We start from the raw sequence: 12019 nt of genomic DNA, 5'->3' as shown, positions 1-12019 counted from the left end.
TGCTCTCTCTCCCATGCAGTGAACAGTTGTGTCAAGCAGCTCTGTGATAAATGTTGGTCACAATGAAGGGTGTTAAAACCATTCCTTGTCATCTTGACTGTGATGCCTTTGCTCAGTGTAGAAGCATGTCAGAGACCACTACCACTCTGTCTTAGAGAGGATGTGTACGATTGATTTTAAAATGCGCTGTATGTGGTTTTCCACAGATTTATTAATAGATAGTAGTTAGTACAGGGGACATGCAGCCATTTTCCTTAATGCCCAGGGAGGTGCCCAGTCTGCAGCCTTGTCCTCTGCACTTGTATCACACCTCTCCTCCAGGAAAGGCCTGCTGGTATGTAAAGGGTCAAAGAGCAGAAGGGGAACCCAGGCTTTCTCTTTACACAAGCAGAATACCATTTTTTACCCTGGAATCTGAAAGGCCTTTCAAGATGAACATGGGGTTAAAAGCTATATTATACAAACTCATTTTCAAAAGTTTAATCTTTATCTCACATATAGAACAGAAACACAGAGCAACGTAGTCTGGAAGGACTTAAAGAGGTTACCTTGTTTAATCTCCAGCTCAAGGACCAAATTTGGATTAGGTTTCTCATAGATTATTCAGTTGAGATCTAAAAAAAAAATCAATGAATCAATGCATCATGAGACAAATTATGCCTGAAATTTGAGGGTGGCTAAAAAGAAGTGAGAGAGGAATATTAGTTTACAGCTGAGTTTTACAAAAGAACTAGGATTAGTTAATCTGCATCCTCACTTCTCCACTTCTCGCTCCTCTCTTTTAGTGATTACCTGAAATCACAGAAAGTAAAAACTTTTTTCTATCTAGTATTTTCTTTTCTGGTCTATCTGATGCTCTTTCACCATAACACTACTGTTACTTCAGAGTGCCTGAGCATTTCAAATGCAAGTTTTATATTTCTGATGCATTTTGAAGATCATATCTAATGGATTTTAATAGACACTTGTACTTTTGCTTCAAAGTGTAATTGGTTGAAATAAGCTGCAACTCGAATCTTAATTCTACTGCCCGGAACGCCTGGAGGCGAGGGCCTCAGAGCTCCAGCAGCAACCAGGAGAGGGAGCTCGAGCTTTTGGCTTGGTCTTGTCTCACTGGCGGCGGGAGCACTGCGAAGGCAACATCAAGCGTACAGATTCCGTACAGATAAACTCAAGTTTTGATAAGAGATGGTAGCTAAATTGCTTTTTAATTCAAGCAGGAGTATCTGTGTCTTGGGTGTATGTGATTTTGGCAAAACAATAAATAAAATCCACAGCTTCCAGTTATAAGCAGTTTAAAAAATTAATTTGTATGAATACACAAACATATGGGAAACCATTCAACTTCTTCGTGGATAAGCTTGGGGATATGGTTGGAATCTATTTATTAGCCCTTGGCCTCATATGCCTTTTCATCTGTCACTTTTTTTTCAAAAGTCAAACTAATGACTTCAGCTACTGCTTCAACTTCTTCAGTTCAACCACAGCTTTAGACTCTAGTGCTGCAAACAAATCTGTGCACTTATATTGTCCATATGAGGATTCCCAAAGAAGTCATGCAATGTCCAAGAAACAGATTTATAATAGATATCTGTGACTTTCCCAAAAACTAGTTCATCCTTGTAATGTGTTACTGAAATCTAATTGCTTGTGCTGTTTGGTTTTAAGTTGGTTGGGTTTTTTTCAAACACCCCTTTTGCAACACAGTCTTTGTGTGAAAGCAACAATAAACATACTTGTATTATGTATCATGTATTATGGGTATACTTTCACAGAGATTTATCTGAACAGTGTCAATTCACTTAAACACAATTCTAAACTTGCTAGGTTTTACTCTGGCAAGGTACTGAGACAGAAAGATTAGCTTGGCACATAAAATCTTATGGCACTACCACAAAAGCCTCTTTAATTTAGACAGACTGCAGTAAATAGTAAGTTGTATTTGAGAAATATCTACCTACCTGTTATAACATTTTCTTTGTATCTGTCAGCTCAAAGCAGCTGTAAGAGACGAAATAACTCACATTACTCCAAACTCCTGCACATCAAAATAATTTTATGATAGAATTAACTTAGTGTTAAATGTAATGCAGTCCCTTAGATACATATTCTCAAAAAATATAAATTAACAGTTCTTACTGCATGGAAAAAGCTTCTCTTTAAAAATGCTTTAGGAAAAAGTTTGCAGATATACTGCTGGACAACTGTAAAACAGGAGGAAATTCTAAATATTAAAGGTCCAAAAAAAAATATATCATAAAGAATCTAATTCAATCAGTGCAGTAAATCTGAATTTAGGATTTCAAAATACCTTTACTTAGTCTAACTTTTGAAACTCTTTTGAAGTTGTTCTCAATTTTTAATTAAGTTTTTCAGAGTTAGAAAGCAAAAACTGCTTGTGTCAAAATTAGCAGTTAGATTTTAAAAGTCCAAATAAATAGAAATACCACCCTCAGAAGATTTCTGAGCAAAAATGAGCAGTGTCTGATCTGAAACTTGTATTCACCTCTAAATTCACCTGTAAATAATATGCTTCAGCCCTAAATAAAGTTTAACACAATGTCAATGTTTATATATATACATATTATGATGCATAATTGGACCATTTATCCTTGACTCTGACACTGCATAGAAGGGGCAAATTTTGCTCTCTGTTACAAATGGGTCAACATGTAAACTCTTGAGAGAATAGAAGTCTGAAGGAAAATAATAGGATAGTTGAATTCTGTTGCATAGCCACAAGCAACACAACACCCCTCCTGCAGTCTTCCTCTCCTCCCAAATCATTTAAACTGTAATAAGTGCCCATGCCCAAAAAAATAATTCCTAAGATCATTAGCCAACAGACCTGACAATTCCTACTTTTTCTGTAATAAAATTTACTGAAAATCTGGATGTGTACTAGTAGTAGTAGTGATAGTTGTTGTTGTTATCATTATTACCATTAGTGCATCGAGTATGTGTTTGTTTTACACATAAAGATGTGTTTCCTGAAAAGGAAAACTTAGAGTGGAAACGAAAGTGGAAACATACAAATACATTTTTTTTGACTTGTTGGATTCAAAATCCATTCCAAGGGGCCAAAATGAAAAGTAATTACTTTCCAATACCATGCATTGTTCTCTTCTTTTGTCATTTTCTTTCTCTTTTTCAATTCTCAATCTCATCTGTTTTTACCATAGTTCACAGAAATATTTCAGAGAAAAATTAAACCTGACCAACTGCTCCTTTCTATAGCACTGCTGCTCCTGCCAGATTCCAAGTGGCATAAGACCAAAATGATAAGTACTGATTTACTTTCAATCTTTTGTTTCACCAGTCTCAGGGGCTCATGAGTTAAAATTTCCACAGATGTAAATTAAAATTAGCATAATAGAGTATGGCCTGATGCAGTTCAAAATGCAAATGCAGATCAAAAAATATGCATAAACAGAAGATACTAAACCTAAGCTTTTCATATTAGTCCTTGTTTGTCAGTGTTTCATGCATGTAACTTCTCGGGGTTCTGATCCTATTGCAGCAGTAACACTAATTGTAACCAATGCCAGGATACTTTTGCATGGTGATTTAACTATCCACAAATACATGAAATCATTCATGTAGGTGCTTTGAACCACTTTCTGGAGGAGTCTATTACACTTAATCAGCTTCAGAAAGATGCCTGGGAGATTAAACTTGGGTGGTACAAACATTTTCTCATATCCTACTGTCTCCATTAATTGCTAAAGAAATGTAGCCAAACCCTCAGAGGCCCAAGTTGTTAACAGAAATAAATACTCTGGCTTCCGTGGTCCAGGTCCATATAAACTTGGATTTCTTCCAGGCAGTCTTTTAAAACAAAACTCCTGCACCAACTAGGTATTAGGAAATTTCAATTCTCATGACAGTAATTGGAGGGATATCCAAACCATCCAAGCATGGGACACTGTAATAGCCTTGAAGAGCCTGTAAGGTTCCCTGGGAGATCTCAGTGGACAGAGAAAAGAGTTCTCCCAGCTTGAAGCCAGAAGCCAGAAACTGCCTTGAGCAGGTACTTCTTTGTCTTCAATGATCACAGATGAAGACAAATGAAGCCACATCCTGTTCTCTGTTTTGTGGAGATGTTAGTGTCATGGGTCTGTGCTGGCTCTCTGTTGACATGGGATTCATAAATATGAAGCTCTCTCAAATAAGTAGCTTACTTCAAAGCCAAACTCATCCCAAAACAAATGCGCGTGCCCTGAAGTCAGCTAACCAACCTTGCCAAGGAAAAGAAGAGCAGTGTAATGCAAAGCATGTTATAAACATGTTGATGTTGTGTAAGGCCCTGATTCTGACATTCAGTCCAGAAATATATCTCTACATCTTTCAAAAAAGTTTAGCCCAAACACATAGCAATTCATAGAGTAGTAACACTATTGGGGTAGTTTTGTAGATTATAGAAACTTGAGAGTTGTGTATTTCAGCTGACTGAATTTACTTCAGATAACAAAGCCTTTTGCCTCTTTCCCTTGCACGTTCCCTCCTCTTCTCTGTAAAGACCTCCCTGTCATACCCCTGCTCTAAAACTCCCATTTGCTCCGAGTGTCCCCATTTCCTTTTTTCCAAATACAAGGGTTCATTGCACTCACTCTCATCTTCCTATCAACATCTGCACTGCAATCATTCTTCTTCCCTTTGCTTCATTCCCCCCTTCATAAGGGTCCTTCTCTCTTCAGCTTCTTGGCAGCTGTAGAAATTCCACTTTTCCTTTCTGATTTTTGGTCTATTCAGATCCTTAACCAGCTCCCTTCCTCCACCTACAGTAAAGGCTTTGCATGATTACCAGCCATGCAGAAGAAATAGCATTCCTTGTACATCCATGTAACTCTGGCAGGCACTGGTGGAGGCTTTGTGGACGTGTTGAAGGTCACAGATCTGTATTTTGCTCCTTCCCCCCCCCCCCCCATTTATGTCATTTTACACAATTGCAGATGGGACTGGATCAACTTCAGAGACTCAGCAGAGGTTGACAAAGTATCCCGACAGTTTATCACCAAGGTACAAAGTGGATGAAGCACGTGAGCCACAGAAGCAAGGACACTTCAACAACTGTTCTGATTAATTATATAAAGCTTTGGGAATTAATTTTGCACTGGGAAGTATGCAAATAGTTTCCAAAATCTTGAAAAATGGAGTCCCATTAGGCTTTCCATCTGATTGATTGCAGAGTTCCAGTCAATGAGAGAAAAATCTCTGCTGTCAAGAGGACAGAGATGTTTGAAATCTTTTGGTCTTACTCATCAAAAAAAAGTCTTGACTTCCCTCTCTGAAAAAAAATTTTCTTTTTCTGTGCTTACACCTCAGATGACAAAGAGAAAGAAATAAAAAATACAGGTGTCTCCCTCCTTCTGCAGAGAAATTTACAGGAAAACACAATACTACACCACATCTAAAGCCTTCTGACAATTTGTCACAATTAGGTGATTCTTTCCTACATACATTTCTTCCTTTTGCAAGGCAGCTGATCCCAGAATGACTAAAGCTATTACAACCACCACAAAAAAGAAAAAGAAGTACAAAAAATATTATTGTGACCTCCTTCAAACAACTACAAAACAATGTAATCACTCATTATACAGTATCATGCAAATACACTTCAAAACCACAGGAACCCCAGGGTGTTTGCCACACAGACACAGAGGGAGAAGGAGGAAAGAATTGGACAGAATTTCTATAGGTGCTGCTAAATTAAAAAATTATTCATGCACATGTACTCTTGTCTTTCACCCAGAGGAGAGTGCAGATGAACACAGCACACACAGCAAACAGTAATACATCATGCCTCTCCACACTCACACATATTCAAAGGTTTGACATTTTACAAGCATTTAAGGAAAACAAAAACAATCCTGCAACCCTCTGTGAACTGGAGTCAACTTCCTCACAGAAGTGGAGGGATTGACTTTCCATTGGATGAACTTCTGCTACATTAAGTGAGCAATACTTTAAAGACATCCCTCAAAGCCCAGCTGATAAACACCACAGAATGCAGAGCTCTCTGAACTTAAACTATTGTGCTAAAATGCACAGTAGTGTGTTTCTAAATGTTTGGTTCTGACAATTGCTATTATAAGGAACAGGTAGTTATTGATTACTTTTGTGCAGTGAGAAACTAGAGACCCAAGGCTATGCAATTCAGGAAACAGAGATTGTCTGGGGCTACAAGTGAGACAATCTTTGAATGGGCAGTTAGATATATTTTGATAAAATAAGATTTAGTGAGCCAAAAAGGGAGCTCTTGTTTGTTTTCAAAGATTAGTTGTTCTGGTAACAAATCTTACTTAATGCCCGCCATTCTTCATGCATCTTTAGACACAACTACCATGTTGTTCTCCTCCTTCTTCTGGCTTTACTTGAGACATACAAGGACAAGGTAACAGACCAGTAAGTGCTAGAGTTTAAAAGTTTCATTTAAAGTAAAGTTTAAAGCATATAGTTTCTGTGTTGGTGAAATACTCACTTAATGCTTTTTCAGCCTGGCTGTGATTCTTTGAATGATGTCACATCCACTCCAACTCAAAATAATAGGAGGTTCTTTTCATATACCTTATTTTCACATTTTCACCTTAACACACATATTTTATTTGCTAAACAGAGAATTACTGTGACAATTAGCTTTCATTTCCTCCAAAAAAACCTTCACTTAATCTTCAGCCTTCATATTTACATTTTCCCCTTGTTTCTTTCTTGAATTTCTAACTATTAAAATGTGTCGGGGTAATCCCAACTTTTGCACTAACATTGCCAACTTTGCTATCAAATATTTTCAGACTAATGTTCATGCCAGTGTTTGCTTCAAATTTATACATATAAGACAGCTGTCACCATATGAATTGCAACAGTAAAAATACCTTTTTTCTAGTTTTGTCCCTTCTTCCCATTAGAAATTCAACTTTTGAAGCATATTTCAGATGAATCCAAGTGAATCTTTGGTGTCAGATGTTTCACCACAGCTCTTCCACCACACTGAGTACAGAACTGCTGAGGAAAGTGTGCAGCTAGATGGCAGTGTGCCAAATTAAAGAATCAATATGAAATTGACTATTTCTAATAAGGCATGATATAGTATGTTTTAAATAGCATGAAAACCTAAAAAATCAAATCCGTAATGAAAAAATAAAACTGTTCACAATATTATTGTGACTGAAAAGCTGTAGCCAGGTGGTATATTGAGCCAGGGCAACTAAAAATCCTGTATTTCATTCTGTGTCAAAGAGCGACTCTACCCTAACCACCCTACATTTCAGGTACCAGCTCTTATCACTATGTAAAACAGAAACAGTGCCATCTGCCTTGGTGTGAAGAGCATTGTATGGCTTAATAAAGGGATGTAAATACTTGTGTTAGTTCAACGCCCTCCATGAAATGGGACAGATAATGGGATGCAAATGAACAGGAACATACACCAACAGGTAAATATGGGACCAACTGAACACAGCACATAAATACCCTTCTGCTGAATGTATAAAAAGCCTCTATAGCAATAGAACTTAAGGCACCATTCTCCAAGGCTAGCTGGCATAAAAGGACAACGAAGGTGTTCTGCAAGGAGGAAAGGATCCTTCTGCTCAGATCACTGAGCAGTTGCTGCACTGTTCACCAGCAAAACAGCCTCAGGGCTGTGGAGCTGCACACTTGCCCACTGGACCCTTTCAATGTAAGGACCTCAATACATTCGATGAATAATTTCTTAGCCCAATAGGCAGAAAAAGGATTCCCACCTCGCACAGGATCTTTGTTTTCTCCACAGTCTAAACACACAATTGAACTTACTGCCTTCTAGGAACATACCCTTCATCCATAGGCAGGAAAGGAAAAAACATGCTACAGTCAGCTATCAACAACTGTTTTCTTTGCTGCTGTGCTTTTTACTTTGGCTCTGTATTGGACTTGCCTTAATATTTAAACTAGCTGCTCCTTTGCTAAGATCTGTTAACACTTCTGATATAAACTCCATTTTGGCTGGGACAGCCAATCATTTCAGGATTAAGCATAATTTTCCATGGTCAAATGTTTTAGCCAAAATAATTTTAAAAAAATTATTTTATTAATTTTACAATATGGAAGTAGCAGGGATCCGTTTAGACGGGTTGTTTTCTTTTTGCAGCCCTGTATTTTAAACCCAAATTTCACATAAGTCTAAAATATGTCATGCTGTAAGTAATGATGTTAAATATACACATACAAATAAAAAAATATGTATATAAAAATATATGTCTGCTGTGCATTCTTAACATAAGAATTGTTACACTTTTTGTGTGCTAAGAATATATAACACAACACATAATTTTGTTTACTTGTAGGTAATATTTCATTAGGATACTTTTTATATTGGTAGACCTTAGGCTAGAGCATCATCATATTCAAAAGATCGGGGGTTTTGCCTGAGTATCAGGAAGGCAGGTTCAAGAGATCATTCTGCTGAGATCCCTGAGGGATTTTGATTATTGCCTGATGAAAGCGAAGACCATTGATGGCTGTAGCATGGATGCCACTTCAAGTGACCAGGACATTTTGGTGAGATGTTGGAGCCTGCCGGAAAATCTTACAGTCCCACTGGCCCTTTGGAACAGTAACAGCACCTCCCAGAGATGTCACCAAACAGGCTCTTGTTTTCCTTTTTCCCTTCATGGAGAACCAGAGACCTGTGAGAAACATGAAAAGGAAAAAAACTGTACAGCCTAGTTTGTCTGTACAAAGGTAGGAATTATCCATATATGTTCCTACAAAATCCTCCTTTTAATCTTCAAGTTACTTTACTTTCAAAAAATCCTTAAGTAAAAGTGTATAGAAGTACATGAAGTATTTTAAAGAAAGCTACTGGCTCAACAAATGTATTTATGCAAAATAACATGCAGAGGACGACTGCTGCAGTTGAACCCTCACTACTTATTAATGTATGTCTGTCTAACTTCAGGTATCTTGTACAAGCTGATAAATCCACAACAGAAAATGAAAAAAGAATATACTCTTGGCTTTCTAGACCAACAACAACAGCAAAAAGTTATAAAAGCCTCAAATTACATAAATACTGTTTCACTACACTTATGAAAAATATAAACTTATAGACATGGGCAAATGTTTTTGGGGAAAGAAGTCTCCTGGACACATATCATGACACAGAATGAAAAATCCTCTTCCTGGAGAATTTTTCTCTTTGAGCACTTCTCACAGGAACTTTAGGCTTTCAACCACTGTTTTGATTATCTTTAGGACAAGGTGATGCTTGGGGAAAAGTTTCACAGTAGCCCCATAGGCGAAAACATTCTGGTCTGTCTAACTAGCCAGACAGCAGATTCCTTTTTTACTATTTCAAATAAAACACTTGAGTTCCACTACCAGGTCATTCTTCAGCTCAGATTATACCAGATTATAGTCCAGAGGTGAAAACAGGTGTTATAAACTGGGTAAAATATAAAAGCATGTATTTTGCTGGCCTTTTCATTAGGCTCTCATTTCAGACTTAATTGCAGATTCAAAGAGAGTGTAGCAGAAAACCTTTAACAAATGCTAACCAAAGCATATTGAGTAGCCTGCCCAACAATTTACAGGAATTGTGCTGGGACTGGGTTCTAGCACTCACAGCTAGTCTCAAATTTGGAGTTTGTGGCCAACTTTGTTCATGCTGAGAAGTGATTTGGAGGAAAAAGGTTTTAAAAACCTTGCTATCCTCATCTTTTCCTCACTCATTCACAGACACGTAGCACAAAGGCAAGTTTGTGCACTACCTGAGGAGAACCTCTGGCAAGAAGCTGGGTGAGGGACATCTCAAGAGCTTTCAATGGCAGCCTCACTGTGAACTCAGTTTTCCTCAGCAGCCTGTGTCCTTTAGAAAATTGTTGCCTCTTGGCAAGCCTGTGACTGAACCATGCAGTGAGGGAAGAGAGTGGATCCCCATCATTGACCATGACCATGGTCTGCATGGGACCACCAACTAAATAAGGTCTTGAAAGATGAGATCTCCCTACTAGATCTAGCCCACTAGAGCATCCAATCCTTAGTCCCATTGCCCCAGAGACCCACCCCTCACCCCATGGCCTCAGGACCATACCCCCACTTCCACAACCGCCTGGCCTCCCACCTTCTAGAAATGTCCACCACGTGCATCCCTGCTCTGAGGGAGGATTCCCCCTCAAGAAGAAAGGACTGAGAGGGCACTGCATAAATGTGTATAAATACCCAGTGGGCAGGAGGGAGTGCCAAGAAAGTGAAGGCAGGCTTTTCTCACTGGTGCCAACCACTAGGATACAAGGCAATGGGCAGAAGTTGGACAATATGTGATTCTTGCGGTGCCTTGTGCAAGGCCAGAAATAGGCCTCGATGATCCCAAGGGGTCCCTTCCAGCTCAGTTATTGTACGGTTCTATGACTGTATGATGCACAGGAAGTTCCACATGATTATGAGGAAGAACTTTACCGAGCAGGGGATCACTCATTGGAACAGGTTGTGGAGTGTCCCTCACTGGAGGTACTCAGGAACTGCCGGGGTGCAATCCTGTGCCATGCGCTCTGGGATGCTTGCCTGGGCAGGGTGACCCACGGCGGTGCCCTGCAGCCTGACCCGCTCCGCGAATGTGAGATGAGGGCCCGGGGCGAGCGCCGAGGCGCGGCCCGCACGGAGGGCAGGCTGAGGGCGGCGTTCCCCCGCTCCCTCCTCCCGCCCGCCCGCCGGGCCCGCGGCCGCCCCCGCCCGCCCGCTCTCTCGCACGGCGGCGCGGGCAGGGCCCGCTGCGCTACGGCGGGCAAGGCTGGGGCGGCGTCAGCGGGCGCGCGGTGCCGGCTCCAGGGCTTTAAAGCAGCGTGTAAGCTGAGATGCTACCACAGACAGCGGCGCGGCGGCGGCGGCCGCAGGAGCTCCTCCAGCCCAGACGGGCGCCCTCCTTTCGCCCCCGCCGCGCCCCGGGGCATGAGAGCGGCCGCCCCGCGGCTCTAGGTACTCCCCGGGCCCCATGGCGACGACCCGCGCTCCCCGCGCCCTGCTACTGCTGCTGCTGCTGCTACTGTGCCCGCCGGGGCTGCGGCGGGGGGCGCGGGGCGGCGCGCAGCGCCCGCGGGGCTGTCCGGCGCCGTGCCGCTGCGAGCTGGACGGAGTGCTGCTCCGCGCCGACTGCTCCGACCGCGGGCTCACCGCCGTGCCCGCCAACCTCAGCGTCTTCACCTCCTACCTGTAAGTGCGGGCCGGCCGGCCAGGGCGCACCGGCGGCGGCGGCGGGAGGGCTCGGGCCGGCCTCCGGCGCTGACAGGAGGCGCTCCGTGCCCGGAGAGAACACCCGACTTCAAATAAGTTTCTAATCGCTTTTTAATCAGCGGGCGCGCTGTAAAGCGTTTATAGTTGTCTGGCTATCGCGGTGCCCGCTCCGGCGCCCGGAGGATCGCTGTGTGATGTGCCGTTTGGAGGGTAATTAAAAGCGATTGCAACAGCAGAAACTCGATGCGATCCTCCGGGACGTTATCTTCACCTTTGCTTCCCGGGACAGGGCTTTGAACTGCGGCCGCTGCCGATTTAATCGTTAACAGATCTCCCCTCGGGTGGAGCGAAGGCAGTGAGGGAATAAAGCGCGCTCCCGGGGGGCGGGCAGCGCTCGGGGACCGCGGTGCCGGCCTCCGGACACAGGTGCCGGTGTCCAGATCCGGGCTCCGGCCGGCGCACCCCGCCCCTCGGGAGGCTCCCGGGCCTCGCAGCGCCCGCCCGACAGGGCATCCCCGCCGGCACGGGCCGCGCTGCATCCCGGGCGCGCTGAGCTACAGCGTGTAGGGACACAGCCGGCGAGAACCGAGAAACTTTGCATTAGCAAAAAAATCCACCCAGAACCGTGGTGAAACTTTGTTTGCTTGCTTTTTTGGGGGGCTCAGTGTTCGTCATTTAACCTCTCGTGGTGTCGTGTCTTGAAAGCGCTGGTGCTCTGAGTGTTCCTTTGCTGTTCTCCTTACTGATTGCAAAGTTTTTGTGGTTGTTCATTTACAGCTTATTCTTCGTGCCCAGCATAAAGTATGTCTGG

General features: G+C 42.3%; 1 protein-coding gene across 1 annotated transcript in view; it reads left to right on the top strand.

The window, feature by feature from the left end:
• The first annotated feature begins 10969 nt into the window (after positions 1-10969).
• LGR5 (leucine rich repeat containing G protein-coupled receptor 5) overlaps positions 10970-12019 on the top strand; it is a 91456-nt gene continuing 90406 nt past the window's right edge. Inside the window, exon 1 of the mRNA XM_063155054.1 lies at positions 10970-11187. Within this exon, the coding sequence (XP_063011124.1) occupies positions 10970-11187 (218 nt within the window). The remainder of the gene's footprint in view (positions 11188-12019) is intronic.

This window comes from Melospiza melodia, chromosome 4 (assembly GCF_035770615.1).
Source record: "Melospiza melodia melodia isolate bMelMel2 chromosome 4, bMelMel2.pri, whole genome shotgun sequence".
Taxonomy (NCBI): domain Eukaryota; kingdom Metazoa; phylum Chordata; class Aves; order Passeriformes; family Passerellidae; genus Melospiza; species Melospiza melodia.
The sequence above is the reverse complement of the archived record's forward strand: the minus strand, read 5'-3'. Positions and strand labels throughout refer to the sequence as shown.